We start from the raw sequence: 20,674 nt of genomic DNA on the forward strand, positions 1-20,674 counted from the left end.
TGTTGGACCTGGAGTCAAGAAGATTGATCTTCCTGAGTTCAAATCCTGCCTCAGACACTTCCTAGCTGTATGACCCTGGGGAAGTCACTTCACCCTGTTTGCCTCAGTTTCTTCATCTGTCAAATGAGCAGGAGAAGGAAATGGCAAACCACTCCAGTATCTTTGTTGGACTCCTTAACAGGGTCATGAAAAGTTGGACACGACTGAAAACAACTGAACAACAGATTTTACCTACCATTTATATGGTACTTTAAAGTTTGTGAAGTGCTTTACAAACATCTCAATTTATTTTCAAGACAGTCTTAAAGTTAGTGGCCCAATTTTTCCATAGCCCCTCTAACATTTTTTGCTTTCCCTTTCAATCATTTTAGCCAAAATGATATCTCAAGATTGTTTTAATTTGCATTTCTCTAACCAATAATGATTTAGGGCACATTTTCATATGATTATAAATTATTTTGTCTTTAGCCAAAAAGTCTCTTCAAATCTAGTTATCTGCATTTGAACACAGGTACCCCAGCCCCAGGTGCTTTTTATCCACTCTGCCACCTCCTTGCTCCTATAAGGGCATTTTGTTTTGTTTTTGTTTTTTATTTTTATTTATTCATTCATTCATTGATTAATCATGTATGTATGTATGTATGTAATTTTGGCACGGCAATGAGGGTTAAGTGACTTGCCCAGGGTCGCACAGCTAGTAAATGTCAAGTGTCTTAGGCTGGATTTGAACTCAGGTCCTCCTGAATCCAGGGCCAGTGCTTTATCCACTGTACCATCTAGCTGCCCCCTATCAGGGCTTTCTGGTTAATTGGGTCACATCTTTTTCTGAAAACCCATTTGGGAAGGCAAAAAAAAAAAATGTAAGGACAGTCAGGGTTTTCTAAACTGCTCTAGAACTGTATAATATTACCACTCAGCTCAATTAATTTATGTCATTGCCATTATCATTAGAGAGGCAGCATAGCACAGGTCTTGGAGTGAGGTTCAAATTTTGTCCCTGCTATGTACCAGCTTTGTTATTGTTCCATTCTTTCAGTTGTGTCTGACTCGTGACCCCATTTGAGGTTTTGTTGGCAAAGGTACTGGTGTGGTTTGCCATTTCCTCTCTAGCTCATTTTACAGATGAGGACACTGAGGCAAATGGGGTGAAGTGACCTATAAGTGTCTGAGGCCTGATTTGAACTCAGGAAGAGGAGTCTTCTTTAACTCCATGCCCAGAGCTCTCTGCACTATAGCACCACCTAGCCGCCCTTATGTACTAGCTATGTGACTATAAACAAGCTATTTAGCCTCTTAGTATCCCAGGCAAGTCTAAGAATATAAATAACAGTGGAGGAAGATTACCCACATGAAATAAGCAGTCTGGACCTCCCTACCACTTCATCCCTACAACAAAATCACCACCACCACCACCACCAGTCCAGGTCTGATTTCACTGACATGAAACTTCTAGTAAGTACACTGCTTCTATCGCGCTCATCCTGAGTTTCCTGGGAACAATAACTGTATCTCCCTCATAGGGCTGTTGTGAGGATCAAATGAGACAATATATGTAAACTGCTTCATGAACATTAAAGCACATGTTAGTTATTATTATTAACTATAATAGTTCTGTAGCCTGTAGGCTTAGAGACTTGCCTAAGACCCTGAAAAGTTAAGTGATTTACTTAGGGTCACATAGTGTGTTTGAGAGCCAGGGATTGAATCCAAGTGTTTCTGAGTCCAAGACTGGCTCTCTGGTGACTCCATTCTACATCTGTTATTTTTACTGTCCTATGTTAAAAGGTTCAGGGTTAAATAAGGGGTCTTACCTGATTGGATGAATATCCAGGGAAAGATGGGAATATAACCTCTGTAACCGGATAAAAAACAAAGTCTAAGTTGATTAATGATAATGAAGAAAATGGACAGCAGAGGGAGAATAGTATGGTATGATGGAATAAAACCTGGGGTTGGATTCAGAAGCCCTAGATTTGAGTTCCATCTCTGACATTTACTAGCTATATGACATTGGGCAAATCACTTCATTTCTTGAGCCTCAGTTTCTACATTTGTATAATGAAGATAATAATAAACTACTTATTTCACAAGGATCTTGTGAGGAATTCAACAAAGATATTTTAGAAACTTGAAAACATAATTAAGTGCACATGGAAAACACATTTTTAGAGTGCTTTGTAAACTGCAAAACACTGCAGTAATGTGGGCTGGTATTACTTATGTAGGACTTCTAGTTGACAAAACACTTTTCAAAGCCATTAGCTCGTGTTTTCCCCCCTCCCAACCGAAGAAGGCAGGGCAAGGGCAGGAGTCATCCCCATTTGAAAAGTGATTTCTCACACAGTAAATAAGTGGAAGGGTCAGACTAAAATCCAGGTCTCATCATTCTCAAGTCTGGGCTCTCTCTTTTCATCGCACTGTGATACCTGAATGCTTGGATGCATCTGTGATCTCATCATTTGTAGGTACTCATTCTAACAGTGCAGATCACAGCCTGTCCAAGCTTTCTCATCCCAGGCAACTCTGATGATTCCAGTGTGTTGGGGGCCTTCCTGTGGATCTCATGATATTGCACGGGTGCCAGTGAAGTACATGGGCTCTGACTGGCATTCCAAGCCCTTCATAACCTTGCTCTCTCCTACCTTTCCAGTCTTCTTATATCTTACTCCTCAGCATCCAATGACACTGGTCTCCTGGCTGTTCCACAAACAAGACATTCCACCTCTCAGCTGTAGGCATTTTCCCTGGCTATCTCCAATGCCTAGAGTGTTCACCTCCACTTTGACTATTGACCTCCCTGGTTTCCTTTAAGACCCAACTAAAAGCTCACCTTCATCAGGAAGCCTCCCCTAACCCCCTCTTAATTCTAGTGTATTTCCTCTTTTAAGCATGTCCTGGCTGTCCTGTATATATAGCTTGCTTTGTATATATTTGTTTACATGTTGTCTCTACAATTAGATTGTAAGCTCCTCAAGGGCAGGTATTGTCTTTCATCTCATTTTATATCCCTAGTGCTTAGTACAGTACCTGGCACATAGTAGGCACTTAATAAATGTTGATTGACTGATTGGGCCATCTATCAGTTTCCTCTCCCTTTCATGTCATAAATGGCTTACCTCCTTTCTCAGTCATGTTGCTTTGTGTGTGGTTTATTGTTAGAAATGGACTGAAGCCTATTTACATCCACCATGCATCTCTCCCAGGCCCTTTGGATGACCTGCCATCTTGAGTGTTTAGATATAGCACTTTTCCATTGTGGCAATCGATTTGGATGTTGGCAGGATGGACTTTTGTTTCAGGCCTAAGCTCAGCATTGTTGAAAGTTCTACTTGAATAAAACTAGGGGTAGAGTAAAATCTCTGGGGGGATACAATGTACCCACCTGTCCGGTCCACATCACTTTTCATCGATAATATGGCATAATCTGGTTGTCCTTTTCCTGACTTGCTTTCCAAGAAGGCTCCATTCATACCTTGTGATAGCTTCTGTTTGGAGTTAGATTCTTTCTGGGAACCATTCTTTCCCTTGGTTGATTCATCACAGTACTTGGGCAACTGAACTTGTTGCAGGTATGGGATCCGGAAAATCTTGTTTTGTTCCATGCTTAATTTCTTCAGTCTTAAGAGGGAAAAAAGGAAATATAAGAACAATAGAGTTAGTGAGTTACATCGAAAAAAGTTGTTGAGGCAGAATTCCTGAGCTTAAAATGTGGCTCTGATGCTTACTAATGCTCTGAACCCTAAGCAACAAACAACCATCCTGATTGTCAGTTTTCTCATTTGTAAGATGGGAATAATACTATAATGCCTGCTCCACAGAATACAGGGCTGTTGTAAGGAGAGTGATTAAAGTACTCTACAAATAGGAGCCATTATTATAGAATATTAACCTTTCCTTTATTAAGGAGATAGGATCACTTAATGTCAGGAGCACAGGACTTGGGATCAGAGAACCCATGTGGGAATTCTTGTTCTGCTACTTACTGTTATTTTGTAATTAAACAAAACATTTTATGTCTGTGGGTCTCAGTTTCCTTAGTCATAAAATTAAGGCCATTACTTGCCTTTTTCTGGATTTGTGACTTCTAATCTTGATGCCTGAGACTTAATGAACTTTTTTGGCTGTTCTTATGCCTTGTTGACTCATAAGTGGTATCACGTAGTGGGAAAGAGCCCTGCTCCTTACTTCTACTACTCAGCAAGATAGTTTATCTGAACCTCAGTTTTCCAATCTATAAAATGAGATGTTTAGGCCAGAATATCTTTCTATGTTACTTCCTAACTCTAAAATGCTATTTTTAAGTGACTCAGCTGCGTGAGCTTGGGCAAGACACTCGACTGTTTCGGGGTCTCTGTTTCTGTACAACGAACATTTTGGACTGTACGGCTGCTAAAATTTCTTCCAGTTTTAAATTCTAAGATCCAGTGACAAAATCCCAGCAGAGTGATCTCAGCCTTGAACTGTGGCTAAGACCTTCCCTTGGTGTCAAGGGGCCTGGGATGGTTGGGACAACCAGGGACGAGAGCAGGAAGGGAAACTGTTCAAGCAGCTAGCCCACAGCAGTCAGCATTACCTTCTGAGTCCGGCCAGGCTGGCAAAACAGCTGGGGTGAGAGAGTTTGTTGTCATCTAAGATTAGTGTTTCTAGAGCTTGGAACCTTAGCACATAACGCTTGCTGGTCAGGCGAATGAGAGAAAGGTTCCTGTGAAGGCAAAGGTTGGGAAGGGTCACTGTTCCAAGAAGGAAATGAATGATTCCTCTTTAAGGGGGCCTCATGGACCTTTGGACCAGCCATGCTGAGGATTCTGAGGATCTGGATTTGGATCTTTGTCCTGACACTTACTGGGTGACCTTGGACAAATCTGTTCCCCTCTCTGGGCCTCAGTTTCCTTACCTCTAAAATGATGGGGTTAGACTGAATAATCTGTTAGGATCTCTCACCCCTAATTCCTATGATTTTATGAATGAGTATGGAAATTTGGCACCAGTTCTGTGACTTGGTTACACTGTCATCCACAAGACAGTAAAAAAAGAACTAATGGAAGGCCTCCAGTGTGTTAGATGATTCTTCTAAGGAGAAATAATGAAAAAACATGGACAAGAATAACATAGGAGAATTACATTATGGATGGGAGGTGGATGTGATGGTAGATAGTTTCCATACACTGAGATCCCAGGTTTGTCCAAGTGTATGTGATGCTACATAATCCAATTCACTGTTAGGACAACTGAATATTACCTCACTATCTCTTCACTTATATTGGGTTTCTCTATCCCATTAGCCATTTTTGTTATAGCTATTCCTGTTCAAAGATGACTCTTGTTGGAAGAGAATAGAGATGCAAAACAAGCATTGAGTTGTTCTTCTCTCCACCACCATCACTACCACCATCACCATAATTTTTTTTAAAAAGTATTTATTTATTTATTTTTTGGTGGGGTAATGAGGGTTAAGTGACTTGCCCAGGGTCACACAGCTAGTAAGTGTCAAGGGTCTGAGGTCGGATTTGAACTCAGGTCCTCCTGAATCCAGGGCCGGCACTTTATCCACTGCGCCATCTAGCTGCCCCCGAGACAAGTACAATGATTTTTAAAGGTCACACTCTTAATAAATTTATGTGACTGGATTTGAACTGAGGTTTTCCTGATCCATGCATTTTTAAGCATCTTTAAAAAAAATTAATAAAGTATTTTATTTTTTTCTGTTACATGTAAAGATAGTTCTCAACTTTTGTTTATACAAGCTTTACAATTTCAGATTTTTCTCCCTCCCTCCCCTCCCTCCCCCCTCCCCTAGACAGCAGGTAATCTGATATAGGTGTTTTATATATATACATATATATATATATATACATATATATATATATGTATATATATATATATACACACACACACACACACACACACACACACACACACACATATATATATATGCACACATATATACATATATATACATAATAACATTAATCCTATTTCTGCATTAGTCATGTTATAAGAGAAAAAATCAGAGCAATGATGAAAAACCTCAAAATAGAAAAAAACAACAGCACCAAAACCAAAAGCAATAGTATGGTTCATTCAGCATCTATACTCCGCAGTTCTTTTTTTTTTTTTTTCTTGGATTTGGAGATCCTCTTCCATCACAAGTTCCCTGGAACTTTTCTGTGCCATTGCATTGGTAAGAAGAATATAGTCCATCACAGTAGATCGACACTCAATGTTGATGATACTGCATCACCATCATTTTATCTACCTCAGCCAAAGTAAAATCCCAGTCATAAATTCCATCCCATCAAGACTCAGTTATCCCTATGAAGCTAAATGTACCTCCTTATGTTAGGCTCCCTAGCTTGCCATATATATATTATTCGTGTTTTGTGTCTTTGTACAGTGACTTTGGAAATCATAGGTTTCATTGATGCTTTTCTTCTTAGATATTGTTTTCTATGAATTAATAGCCTTGTTTCTTTCTCTTTGTACTTACTCTTCTCTATTGCAGCAGGGTCAGTGAGACTGATGTGGGAAGCTCTTCTTTCTTTTCCTCCTCCTTTTCATTATTAAGCTTTCTTATTATATTTGCAAGACAAATATAATTTTGATAGCCTTTGTTAGGTGAAACCCACAAATGGTCAAGAGTTCATCAGGGTCCAGAAATCCACATCCCGTTCATAGCCACCATCTTTCCAACCAGCTGTTCACATCCCCAATATGACTTTCTCTTATAGAAGTGGTGATGAAAGTTTTGCCTGGGTCCCCAAGGTCTTCCATTTCTTGCTGAAGATCTTGTGATCCTTATCCATGATTTTTAGCTTCCTTTGTCCCCACTCAAATCATAGAAGCAGGTGGTGTTAATCAGGTTTGATAAGTCTTAGGAGGCTTTTTGTTCTGTTCCAGATAAATGCTCCAGAAGACATGGAATCTCTCTTGTTGAGTATGTCATGTTTTCAAATAGCCGGTTCAGGCTCCTTTAACCACTACTGTTCTTCCTCTGCCCATTACTGGATGGCATTATCTAGATGTATCTGTGAATCCATTTCATTGCTTGGAGTATAGCTTCCATATTTACAGGAAGACTTGTACCTATTTTTAACATTTTGATTTGATTTTCAATTCACAAGCATGTATTTACTCTCCTTCCTACTCACCCCATTGGAAGAGGAAAACAAAACCCTTGGAAGAAATATATACAGGCAAGCCAAATGTATTCCTGCATTTTTGGACCAGGTCCAAAAGATGTATGTCTCAGTCTGCATCTTGAAGCCAATAGCTCCCTGCCAGGAGGTGGATGGCACCCTTTCTTATCCATTCTCTGGAATCATGGAGTATCATTGCATTGATCACAGTTCTTGAGTCTTTCAAAGGTGCCTTTACAATGTTGTTATAGTATAAATTCTTCTTCTGGTCCTGCTCATTTTATTCTGCACTGGTTTATACAAATCTTCCTTAGTTTCTCTCAAATCATTCCTTTCATCATTTCTTTCAGCCCAATAATATTCCATATACCATAATTACAATACACTGCCATTCAGGTACCATAATTTTTTCAGTCCTTCTCCAATCAATGGGCACTCCCTTCGTTTCTGGTTCTTTACCACTGCAAAAAGAGCTGCTTATAAGGATCCCCTCTCTCTCTCTCTCTCTCTCTCTCTCTCTCTCTCTCTCTCTCTCTCTCTCGATTAAAAAAATCTCTGTGTGGTATTATAGGCCTAATAGTGGTATCATTAGAACAAAGAGTACTGATAGCTAACTTTTTTTAGGTATAGTTTCATATTGCTTTCCAGAACAGTTAGACCCAGTCACAGGTCCACCAAAAATGCATCAACATGCCTGTTTTTCCATAGACCTTCCAACATTTACCATTTTCCCTTTTTGTCATCTTTACCAATCTGATGGGTATAGTTGAAACCTCAATGCTGCTTTAATATGCATTTCTCTAATTATTAGTGATTTGAAGCATTTTATATGGTTGTTGATAACTTGAATATCTTCCATTGAGAACAAATTCATACCCTTTGACCATTTATCAATTGGTGAATGGCTCTCATTCTTATCATTTAGAATCAATTCCTCATACATCTTGGAAATTAGAGCTTTATCAGAGAAGCTCGCTATGAAGTTCCCCCTCCCCTGGCATTTACTATTTCCTTTCTAATTTTAGCTACTTTAGTTTTGTCTGCACAAAAACTTTAGAATTTTATATTATCAAGATTTTTCTATTTTGTTTTCTGTGATCCTCTTTATCCCCTGTTTGGTCATGAACTCTTTTCTTACCTAAAGATCCAAAAGGAAATTTCCTTCTTTTTTCCTGTAATTTGTTTATGATATAACCTTTTATATCTAAATCATACATCCATTTGGAATTAGTTTTGGAATATATTGTGTGGTGTTGGTCTAAACTTGACTTCTGCCAGATTGCTTTCCAGCTTTCTCATCAGATTTTGCTCAGTCTTAGTGGCTGGAGTTTTGGGATTTATCAAATACCAGACTACTAACTTCATGCTTCTGTATGCTGGATACCTAATCTGTTCCACTGGTCAACTTTTCTTTTTTTTTTTTTTTTTAAAAACTCATACCTAATCATTTTGATGATTACAGCCTGTAGTAAAGTTTGAGATCTGATCCACTAAATTCCCTTCCTTAATCCTTTTATTCCCATTATTTCTCTTGAAATTCTTGACATTTTGTTCTTCCAGATGACTTTCATTGTTGTTTTTCTAGTAATCCTTTGGTAGTTTGGCATGGTAATGAATAAACTAATTTAGGGTAGTATTTTCATTTTTATTTGATTGGCCTGGCCTATCCATTTGTTGCCTAGGCCTGTCAATTTCATCTTTGGAACCTTTCTTGACTATACCCCCCTCTTTTCCTCTGACACTACCATAACTCTGGTGCAGGTGCTTATTATCACTTCATGCCTAAACTATTACAATAGCCTTCTTGGTGTGTGTGTGTGTGTGTGTGTGTGGTAGGGAAGGTCTGCCTGCCTCAAGTCTCTTCCCACTCCAGGACATCTTCCATTCAGTTGACAAAATGATTTTTCCTAAAGCACAGGTCCAACCAAGTCACCCCCTTACTCAATAAACTCTATGGCTCTATACATATCATCCCTCGGATGAAATACAGAATTCTCTCTTTGGCATTCAATGCTCTTTGTAACTTGGTCGCCATTCCTTCTCACCTTTCAGTCTTTTTATACCTTGGCTCTGCACTGAGCATCCCCCCTCCACTCACAACATCCTCTTTGAGCTAGGGACAATGGAGTCTGCTTTCCAGGCATTTTGCCTGGCTGTCTCTCATGCCTGGAATGTTCTCCCTTTTCATCTCTGCCCAATGGCTTCTCTGAATCTCAGATCAAATCCCATCTTTCTTCGGCAAGCCTTTTCCAACCCCTCTTAATTTCAGTGCTGTCCCTCCATTATTTCTTATTCATCCTGTACATAGCTTGTTTGTACATATATGTTTACTTGTTTTCTCACCCATTAGACTGTGAGCTCCTTGAGGGCAGGGACTGTCTTTTGCTTTGTTTTTGTATCTCCAGTGCTTAGTACAGTGCTTGGCACATAGTAGGTGCTTAAGACTAACAGGTAACTTTTTCTACTGAGTCTTAATTTCTTTAATAGAAATGAATAATAAGACCCAGGAACATGAGACACAAGGACACAATAACCCAAGCACACAAGATTAAATTCAATAATTTAATGAACTCCACTCACTTCATTTCACCTTGCACGGCTTTCCAGATACTTTCCTCTACTCCCCTGGACTCTAGGCTCTCAGATATGGCTATCTATATATACATTTTGTCTTCTCATTAGACTGTAATTTCCATGAAAGCAGGGATCATATTTTATCTAAACAGTTTACCTCCCTAGTGCCTAACACACAATAGGCTGAATTTTAAATGAATGTTTAATGCGGCCACTAGGTGGGAAGGTAAGTTGGAAAGTAAATTAGGAGACACTTGTGTCTGGGAATGGACTGTGTTGAAGATGGGTTGGAAGGCATATCAAAAGGAGATACTTATAGCTTTACACTATGGAGCATGGTGAGACTAGGTCAGATGTCATGTTTGAAGGAGACTTTTACAAGTCCATGAAGGTCAGTTTGAAAAGCAAATTGAAAGGAGATCCTTGGGTTCTATGAGGGCTTCTGTTGAAGCTAGGTCAGAAATAGACACTTACGGCTCTGTGACAGCCATGTTGGGAGGAAGTGAAGTAAGCCCATTTCCTGTTAGAAGCAATATCTTAAGGCGAGGCAGAATTCCCAGTTCACGGATGGCCTCTTGAGACAAGTTATTGAATGAAAGATCCAGGTGCTAAGTTCCAAAAAGATAGGGGGAAAAAGCATCCAAATGTTATGGCATATTGTGCATTGTAATGAAACTTACCCATGGGATGACATCCTACTATATTGTATGTTTTCCCCTCCTGACCATCCTTCAAGGCCCAACTCAAGAATTACTTCTCCAGGAAACCTACCCCAGGCCCCCAACTAGAAGAAATCTCCCCTTCTTTGAATCTTGAATCTCACAAAAACCAAGCCCAGTATCTGCAACAACCTTTTCAAGCCCAGTATTCCAGTATTCTGAGGCCCCACTGTTCTAACTAGGGCCTATCTCAGTTACACGACAGCTAAGGCTGGGTCCCCAACTTGATTTCTGTCACTTCCCAGACTTTTCACTAGCTGCCATGCCATCAAGTATACCTTCAGTTTTTCTTTCTACCCCTTCCAGTTTTGAAACCATAATCAAATAAACTGTTGTCACTCCTGGAAAGGATATGTCAGTCTACGCCCTTTGGGCTCCATTCTCCATCACTACAATTTTCTAAACCAAAATATCACTTCTTGGTCACCACTCCCCTATATTTGTTGTATTATTATTATATTAGAGCCTTTTCTGCCTCCTTCACTGATTCATCATCCATATCATGTTCCCAAACTGTGAATGTATGCCAGTGCTCTGTCTTAGGTCTCCTTACTCTCCTCTCTCTACACTCTTTCTCTTGGTGACCTCATCAGCTCCCATGGGTTTAATGATAGTTTCCAGACTAATGACTCCTAAATCTATATAACCAACCTCAGTTTTTAATACTTTCACTTCAACCCTGTACCACAAATTGCCTCTTGGACATTTCAAATAGGATGCCCTAAAAGCATCTCAAACTCAACATTTCCAAAGCTAAATTTATTTTCTCCTCCCCCAAAACTTAACCCTCTTGTAAACTTCCATGTTTCTATTGAACGAATTATCATTTTCCCCAGTCTTACCCATGTTTATAACCTTGGGGTTATTAACTACTTATTCTCCCTCACCCCATATATTTATTAAGTTGCCAATTCTTATTTTCTAGCTGCACATCTCTCACACCTGAGCCCTTCCCTTTACTTACATAGTTACCATGTAATCAGCTCTTGCCTACATTATCGCAACAGTTTTCCAGTTGGTTTTCCTGCCTCAAGTCTCTCCTCACTTCAGTCTATCCTCCACACTGCTACCAAATGATTTTCCTTAAGTGCACACTGTCACTTCCATATTAAATAAGCCCCAGAGGCTTTCCTATGGTCTGTAGAATCAAATATAATCTTGTGTGATTAGTTCTTCAAGCCACATACAACCTTACCCCAGCCTGTCTTTCCAGTATCATTATGATATGATTCTTCCTCATCCCATTCTCTGTGATTCAGCCAGATTGGTCCCTGACACACAACATTTCATTTGCCTTCTTTCTGCCTTTGCACCAGTTGTTCCCCACCCTGGAATGTGGCCTCCCCCTCCCCTCCACCTCAATGAGTCCCTTTCTTCCTGCAAAGAGTAGCTCAAATACCACCTTTTGCAGGAAGCTTTTTCTTAAATTTATTCTGATGTGTGTATATATATATATATACATACATACATATACACATATAAACATATATATATTCTCATCTTTTCAGTTAGAATGTAAGCTTGTGAGGAGGTTTTTGTATCCCCAACTCCTTGTACCATACCTGGCCCATAATAGGTATTTAATAAATACTTGTTGAATGATTGCTCTCCAAGGCTTAGAAGTGCCCAGCATGTAGTGTCTAATAAAATGGTCTTTCTTTCTTCCTTTCATAGTACTTTGTTTGAACCTATTTTATATGGAATTATGTGTGTCCATATCTTTTCTTCTGACTAGACTGAAAGATTCCTGAGGCCAGGTATTGTATCTGATCTCAGAGTCCACACACAGTACTTGGGCCAGCAAAACCACTGTAAAGCATCAGCCAAGCTTGTGAAAAGGAATGATGCCATTGACTAGAACATCTTCCCCATTCCTCTTTGCTTACCAAATTCCTGGCAAATTCAAGGGCCACCTCCATCGGAAAACCTCCCCTCATCCTCCATGCCAGCAATGGGCTTCCTTCCCCCTAATGTCTCCCAGAAGTTTGCTTGCACCTTTATAATGTGTGTCATCTAATATGTGAGAGAGTGTGGTATGGCGGACAGAACCTTTAACACAGAGCAATTCTGATCCTATTAGCTATGTGATCTCAGGACAGGTAATTTCATTTCTCTGGGCCTCAGTTTCCTCATCTGTAAAACAGGAATAATATGCTTTGCACTACTTGCCTCACAGGATCATTAGGGGGAATGTATTTTGTAAATCTTGTAATGCTGTAAAAATGAGAAATACTCTTATAGTGACGATGATTAAGATGTATTTGCGTCTTATTTTCTTCTACACTGTAAGTTCCACAACAGACTGGGTCTAGACTGTGTCTTTTCTAAATTCTGTATCTCCCCCAGCATGAAGCTCTGAAAACACTTGGCATTTAGCAAATATTTATAGAGTGAATTAAGTCAGATGTTAAAATTAGATCACTACTTAGGAATGACAAATTTAATAGACACTAAGGACAATGTCTTATACACCTGGGCTATGAAATAGTGGGAATTCTGGCTCTCTAGAAAGGGTTTAGGCAAAGAGCAATTATTTTTCCACAGCAGTTAAAGCATCCTCATTCAAGTCCCTCTAGTTTCACCTGTTTTAATTTGGAGGGGACCCTGGGCTTACAAAAGCTATGCCTGTGGAATGTCAGCTCTGACTGGGTCTACCAAACTGGAAGGTCATTCATATAGAGGTTCTGCAATGGACAGAATGTCTGCCACCCTAGGGCCAGCCCAGTACAGTATGGGGATGTTCATCAGCAGACAGTTGACCAGCAGGGGATGCATTTTTATAGCCACAGCAACTTATGAGGGATTGGGCTTGTAGGGTCACAGATTTAGGTCTAGAAGGTATTGGGGCCAGCTCTCTCATTTTATAAATAGAGAGAATGACTTCCTTATTCTGGACTTGAAGGTTTTTGAAGCAAGTTAGAAGCATAGTTCAGTTAAAGAGAGGGGGGGTGGATGGAATACAACCACAGGTCTAAAATTCAGGCCCCTAATTCTCAAATGTACCCCAGTGTTATCAATTCAATTCAACAAATCTATCTATCTATCTATCTATCTATCTATCTATCTATCTATCTATCTATCTATCTATCTATCGGTCTGTCTATCATCATTTATCTATAATCTATCTATCATCCATTTATCTATCTGTATATTGAGAACCAACCATGGACAAGGCCTTGTACTCATTCCTAGAAGAAACACAAAGAATAAGATAGTTCCTGTCATAATACAGCTTATAATCTATTAAGGAAGATGAAATACATATATAACTAACTAAAGAACAGGAACATAAAGAGCTATGAAGGTGCAGAGTGGGGACATGTCCTTTCTGACTGCAGAGATCACAAAGAGCTTCCAGACAGTGTCAGGCTCCTGAGCTGGGCCTCGAAGGATAGGTACCATTTCTAGAGCCAGAGACAGGATGTTTGGTACAGGTGGGTGGGGGTTGGCGTAGATGGGTGGTGGAGAGGACATCCCAGGCCATAGGGATTTTGTGAGCAAAGATAGAGAAATGGGAAAAAATGGGGCAAATTCATGTCTTAGTCTTACAATTTGGCTGGGGTGTGGATTGCATTAGGGGAACTAAAGGAGATGGGATATAGTAACATCCCAGTTTAGAGGAGTGGCTTTATATTGGCTTCACAGACAAGGATAACACAAACTAAAAAATGATCAGTGCTCAGGGGGAGGTCAAGAAGAGGGGTGGATGAGATTCAAAGGACAGATCACTTCTAGCTGGGGACCAAGGGGTGTACTGGACTGGGAGCAGCAGGTATAGAAAGGAGCAAAGAAGCAGGTGGTCCCTGGGCTGCATGGTGAAAGTGGAGTTGGAGTGGGAAGGCAGCAGGGATGAGGAAGCTACTCACAGCTGTTTTAATAGAGCTTTCTTAGACATGCTGGGATCCAGTGGGTTTTTCCCCTGGAGTTAATTCTGATAACAGAAGCCAACAGTTCAGCTGTATCTGTTCCATAGTTGCACTCAGAGAGGGTCAGATCATGGAGAAGAGCATCTTTATGAGCTATATAGCTAGAAATCCCACCCTTGGTATCTTACCCCCAGAGCTTTCTCTGTCACTGACAGAGGAGAAAATCCCTGCTTGTCCAGCCCACCTTCTTCATTTAATGTGTTATTATTATACAGGACATAACATACCCCTTTCCCATTTACTCCCAGGGCCACAGACTCTAAGAATGAGAGGAGCCTTAAAGACTGTCAAGTCCAATATACACTACCCTGCCCAGTTTATTTTTTTCTGGTGGGACAATGAGGGTTAAGTGACTTTCCCAGGGTCACACAGCTAGGAAGTGTCAAGTATCTGAGACTGGATTTGAACTTAGGTCCTCCTGAATTCAGGGTTGGTGCTTTATCCACTGTGCCACCTAGCTTCCCCCTTCTCCTGCCCTGTTTTACAAGGGGAGTGGGAGGGTAAGGCAGAACGGGCCTCTAGAGAAGCAGTAGGATGCACTGGAAAGAACATCCAATTGAGAATCAGTAACTATGGGGTTTGAATTCTGATTCTGCCACTATCTGTGAGACTATGGGTGAGTCTTTGTCCTTCTCTGGGTCTCAGGTTCCTACTGTATAAAAGAAGGAGCTGAGATTAGATGATGCCCTTCCAAGTCCAACAATCCACAAATTTAGGAAGGGAGAGATTTCTCCAAGGTCAGTGGCCAGGAAGCTGCTAGCCCCCAGTGATCATGAATCCCAGCCCAGGATTCTTTCTGAGCTCATCACCATAGGGCTGTGTTTTCAGAGCATTTTCCAGCTCAGGACTGGCCTGCTCTCTGTCCTTGGAAAGCCTTTTAAAGTCATTACGTTATCAAAACTGGTCAACATTTGGCCAAAAGGAGGATACCTCTTGTCAGTTTACCTTGGGAATCTTGACCTTCTCCTCTCGAATTAAGTGGGATTTCAGGCTTGATTTTATGCGTAGAATATTTGAATGAGACTACTGAGCCTCATTCCCAACAGGTTAATATACAACAACCGATTGCGTAACATTTTATCACTTACTGCTTATGTGACCTTGGGTAGGTCCCTTGACCACTCTGAGCCTCAGTTTGCTTATCTGGAAAATGGAGATAATTATAATGCTTGCCTGCTTACTTCACAAGGCTCTTCTGAGGAAAATATTTTTTTTTACATATAAGGTATTTTATATTTTCCGTTACATGTAAAGATAGTTCTCAACTTTTGTCCATATAAGCTTTACAATTTCAGATTTTTCTCCCTCCTTCCCCTCCCTCCCCCCCTCCCCTAGACAGCAGGCAATCTGATATAGGTTATATCTATATATCTATATATCTATATACATATAGATATAGGTATATATCTATACACACATATAGATACACATAATAACATTAATCCTATTTCTGCATTAATCCCGTTATAAGATAAAAAATCAGAGCAGTAATGCAAAATGAGGAAAATATTTTATAAATAGTCAAACACTAGAGAAATGGAAGCTGTCATTTTAACTCCCCAGTTATTGAGTCTTATGAGAATTTCTACCAGGGTGTGCCAGAGTGTGGCCACTAGCCACCAAGGTTGAATGCTGGTAGGAATTCTCCATCATCCCTCCCCCTTCCCCTTCTCACACTTCCCCATGAATTTATTCAATTTAACCTGAAAAATATTTATTAAATACCTGCTGTTATGCTAAATTGGAGATACACAAATTAAAAATGACTCAGTACCTGCCCTCAAGAAGCTTATAATTTATTAAGAGGAAAAAGATATGTGCAAGATGTACTATGTGAGGGATAATGTGGAGGCAGAGGAGACACCCACACAAAGTGAGGGAACATTTGAGGAGGCAGTGAGCAATTTCAGCTGATGAAAGGGTAAGAAGGGAGGTTGGGAAGACATCAAGCCTTCCTCTCTCCCATTAATTGCAAAGCTCCATGCAAAAAGGATGTGGACTGTACAGCAATAACTTACTTGTACACAGTAATAACTCACTTATACAGAGGCAGCTGGATGGTGTAGTGCATAGATCACTGGGCCTGGTAACAGGAAGGCCTGAATTCAAATCCAGCTTTAGATACTTACTAATTGTATGACCCTGAGCAAGTCTCTTCACCTTTGTCTCAGTTTCCTCAACTATAGAATGGAGACAATAATAGCAAGGTTGTTGTGAGGATCAAATGAGATAATACTTGTAAAGTGCCTGGCACATAGTAGATAATTAATGAATACTTGTTTTATTTCCTTCCTTCCTTCCTTCCTTCCTTCCTTCCTTCCTTCCTTCCTTCCTTCCTTCCTTCCTTCCTTCCTTCCTTCCTTCCTTCGTCCTATCTATCCTGGCTCTGTTTCTTATTACCTGTGTGACCTTGGATACATGACTTAACTTTTCTGGATCTAAGATTTCTCATTTGTGGAATGAGGAGCTTGGACTAGAGCATCTCAAGGTGCCTTCTAGCTCTGAACTTTGTGGTCCTATAATTGGGCAATCTCAGCAGTCTGGAACACAGCTAATGGAGGCAGTAAGGTGGAGGAAAAATGACCCTGGTCCTGGCTTGCAATCTAATAGAGGCTTCCACTTGGAGGGTCAAGACTCCTGAGATCTAGCTCCAGTTGTGCCAAGGATTTGGTAGGTAGCCTTGGTCAAATGGCTTGATCACTCTGCACTTCCATTTGCCTTTGTGTAGAAAACGAGCATGCTATGATGGAAAATGTTCTCCACAATCAGAAAAAAGAACTGTGGCTTCTGAATGTAGATTGAACCATACTGTTTCTAATTTTGGGTTGTTCTTTTTTCTTTTTAGAGGTTTTTCCCTTGTGCTCTGATTCTCCTTTCACAACATGACTAATACAGAAATGTGTTTAATGTGATTGTACATATATAACCTATATCAGATTGCTTTCTGTCTTGGGGAGGGGAGAGGGAAGGGAGGATGGGAGAAAATTTGGAACTCAAAATCTTACAAAAACAAATGTTGAAAACTATCTTTACATGTAATTGGAAAATAATAAAATACTTTCATGATCAAGAAGAGAAAAAAGAAAACTACATGTTAACATTGAAAAAAAAAGAAAATGAGCATGCTAGATGACATCATCTATAAAATCCTGTCCAGCTCTAAGAACCTCAGGGGGATGATTTGAACAAAGCACTTTGTGAAGCATAAAGATCTCCATAAGTAATGATATGTGGTCCCATCGATATAGGGCTTTAATGTTTACAAAGCACTTTCCAACAAGGAGTACTATGATTCCCACTTTACAGGAAAGGAAACGAAGGCTCAGAATCTAAGTGACTTACCCAAGGTCTGACAGGTAATATGTAAATTATTGTTATTATTTTGAGAAACTAGAAGGAAACAACATAAATGGAATTAAGTAAATACATAGATTGAGCACACTGAATGAATTAAAGCTCATGGACTTAATTGTGACCTTCACTCAAAGCCTATTTATTCTTTTTTCACACAAAATTCTAAGAAAGTTGGTGATCTGAGTTCCTAGCTCCCGGTGGAAGAGATGGGATGAGTTATCAGGAAGACAGCTGCTGCTAGAGGCTGGGATACTGTAACAGCAGTGAACTGTGCCAGCTCTTGGCTGCTCTGAAGAGCAAGGGAGGAGACAGAAATGTCTCAATAACAATAGCTTTCATTTCTGCAGCACTTTGAGGTTTGCAAAGGGCTTACCTCACAACAACTTTTTGAGGGAGGCAGGCCCAGTATGATGATCCCCATTTTAGAGATGAGAAAACTAAGGTTCAGAAAGTGATTGGCCCAAGACCTAACAGCTAGTAAGTGGTAGGGCGAGGGCTTGAAACCAGGTATCCTGACTCTTATCACTGTGTCAGCCTCTTCTTGTTCAGCTGTTTCAGTCCTGCCTGACTCTTCGTGACTCCATTTGGGGTTTTCTTGGCAAAGGTACTGGAGCGGCTTGCCATTTCCTCTCCAGCTCATTTTACAGATGAGGAAACTGAGGCAAACAGGATGAAATGACTTGGCCAGGGTCACACAGCTAGTAAGTATCTGAGGCCAGATTTGAACTGGGGAAGATGAGTCTTCCCAGCTTCAGGCCCTCACTCTATCCACATCAACACCTAGCTGCCCCAGCTGCCTCTTAAGAACTCACATACTCCAGCAGCCTAAGGCCATTTGTTGTAGGGAAAAGTAGTTTTCCCCTCCCTTTCACATGCTGAAGGCATCACTCCAAATAAATCATGAATGCCTACAATCATCAAAAAAAAAGGGCTAATTTATCCTCTGTGTCCTCTGTTTAAGAAAATGACAAATAGGAGGCTAATCATTTAGTGAGCTCATGGGGAAGTAAGCCTTTGTGTGGGATTTTGATTGAACCTCTCTAGGAAGGGTATGAACCTGCCTCTATGACTCTTGTTAACTTCTTGTGGAGGTGATTTGGTCAGGAGGGACTGCTGTGGGAGGGGCCACCCCTTCATTCTGGCTTATAAAAGGGAGTCTCCATTGTAGACTTGGCCCGTGGGACCATTTCATTTTTGCCCAAGGCAGTCTGCCACAGGAATTGGGTAGACCAGGATCCCAGGGCCATTGGTGGTGATGAAACCTCCACTGTAAGTCACACATAGCTTTCCTTGGGGCAAAAGTCTCTGAAAGTTTCATGAGCTCTTACCCCTATTGGCCCAGAAAGAGAGTCTCCAAGTTTCCTGGTCCCAGCCCTGGGAATCAGTGGTGTGGGGCAGCTAGGTGGCACAGTGGATGGAGTACCAGCCCTGGATTCAGGAGGACCTAAGTTCAAATCTGGCCTCAGACACTTGACACTTATTAGCTGTGTGACCCTGGGCAAGTCACTTAACCCCAATTGCCTCACCAAAAAAAAAAAAAAAAAGAAAAGAAAAAAAAAATAAATGGTGTGACCTCTTGGACTGAGATAGAAGCCATGGGGCAGCGTGATTAAGAGGGCCAGGTTCTTGAACTCCAGCTTCTTAGAGAGAGGAAGAGAAACTCAGGGCAGCGTCAGCCTTGAGGTTGCCCCTAGTGACCTTAAGTCTGATAGCCTGGAGACAGATCCTTGCTTTTTTAGAAAGAACAGGAGTTGCTGAGTAGTGCCAGCCTCTTGAAGAAAGACTATTTTGCATGTGTCCCCTAAGACTGAGGAAGCATCAGGGGAATCTAAGCTATGACAAGAATGAGCATAATGAAGGCATAGACTTTGCTCTCTGCTATTCCTGGGTTTTTTGGTTTGATGGGACGGGGTTTGCCTGTGGAGCAACCTTAAATGCCATCCGCAGGGACTGACTGGAAAGGAAGGAGAATGATATTGATTACTTAGGAACTGCTGCAAGTCCTATAAGTATTTTTGGCACTGTTAAATAAAGGCCTATCTATATCTAATAGATACATTATTCTTTGATGCCTTATATGGCAGCTGGGGATCTTTTCGCCCATATCCGTGGAGAAATAGGTATGAGGTATAGTTGAACTCTATTCTGAAATTTCATAGAGTGAATTCTGGGTCAGGGTAAACTGAGCCAAAGAGAGAGTGACTGGTGTGTGTGATGGAGAGTGAGGGTATGCTTCCAAGTTTGAACCAGGGACACATAATCCAGAGCATGGGGTGCTAGGTCATATGTTACATATAGAATATATTTTAGAAAAGCTATCATTAAAATTATTTAAAGAAAATTTTGTGTATAAATAATAAGCATTCGTTATTTTTGTAATCATTATCAAAGCTCACAATTCCTACAGTACTTGGTGGCTGCACACTTCACACACATTCTTTCATAAATCCTCACACCCAAACTTGTGAGGTAGAGACTATTATTGTATCCATTTTCAGAGGAGAAAACTGAACCCCAGAGGAGTAAAATGATTGCCCAGAGGAACAAGTCAGTAAGAAGACAGTGAGGTCTCCAGGCTTCAAGTTTGGTTGCTAAGTGTGGCAGCACCCACACCATGATTTGAGCTCAGTTTTATTTCGAATTCATCTCTGAAAGGTACTGAATCAACAATGATGAGATACCAAGAAGCACAGTTTTAACACCTCCTGTGAGGAGGGTGCTCTAAACCCACAGTCAGAGAGATGGCAAGGAGGCCCCCTCTCTAAGGACATCCTGTCTCCAGACTTACTTCCAAGAATCGAAATTCTCCCATCTTGATGCTGATAGTGTTAATTCCGTTGAAAGCAAGTTCCAGTTCCTTTACAGCAGGAAATGTGTGAAATACCTCTAAATGGGGAAATGAGAAATATAACATCTGCATCTTGCATCTCATAGAGACTTACAGATTAAAAATCACACATTGAAT

General features: G+C 40.5%; 1 protein-coding gene across 1 annotated transcript in view; it reads right to left on the reverse strand.

Moving 5' to 3' along the window:
- XRRA1 (X-ray radiation resistance associated 1) overlaps positions 1-20,674 on the reverse strand; it is a 122,317-nt gene that overhangs the window by 17,611 nt on the left and 84,032 nt on the right. The window contains exons 7-11 of the mRNA XM_043997609.1: positions 20,498-20,595; positions 10,185-10,318; positions 4,574-4,702; positions 3,383-3,618; positions 1,812-1,852 (exon numbers count right to left, since the gene is read on the reverse strand). Of these exons, the coding sequence (XP_043853544.1) occupies positions 1,812-1,852; positions 3,383-3,618; positions 4,574-4,702; positions 10,185-10,318; positions 20,498-20,595 (638 nt within the window). The remainder of the gene's footprint in view (positions 1-1,811; positions 1,853-3,382; positions 3,619-4,573; positions 4,703-10,184; positions 10,319-20,497; positions 20,596-20,674) is intronic.

Source organism: Dromiciops gliroides, chromosome 3, assembly GCF_019393635.1.
Source record: "Dromiciops gliroides isolate mDroGli1 chromosome 3, mDroGli1.pri, whole genome shotgun sequence".
Classification (NCBI taxonomy): Eukaryota; Metazoa; Chordata; class Mammalia; order Microbiotheria; family Microbiotheriidae; genus Dromiciops; species Dromiciops gliroides.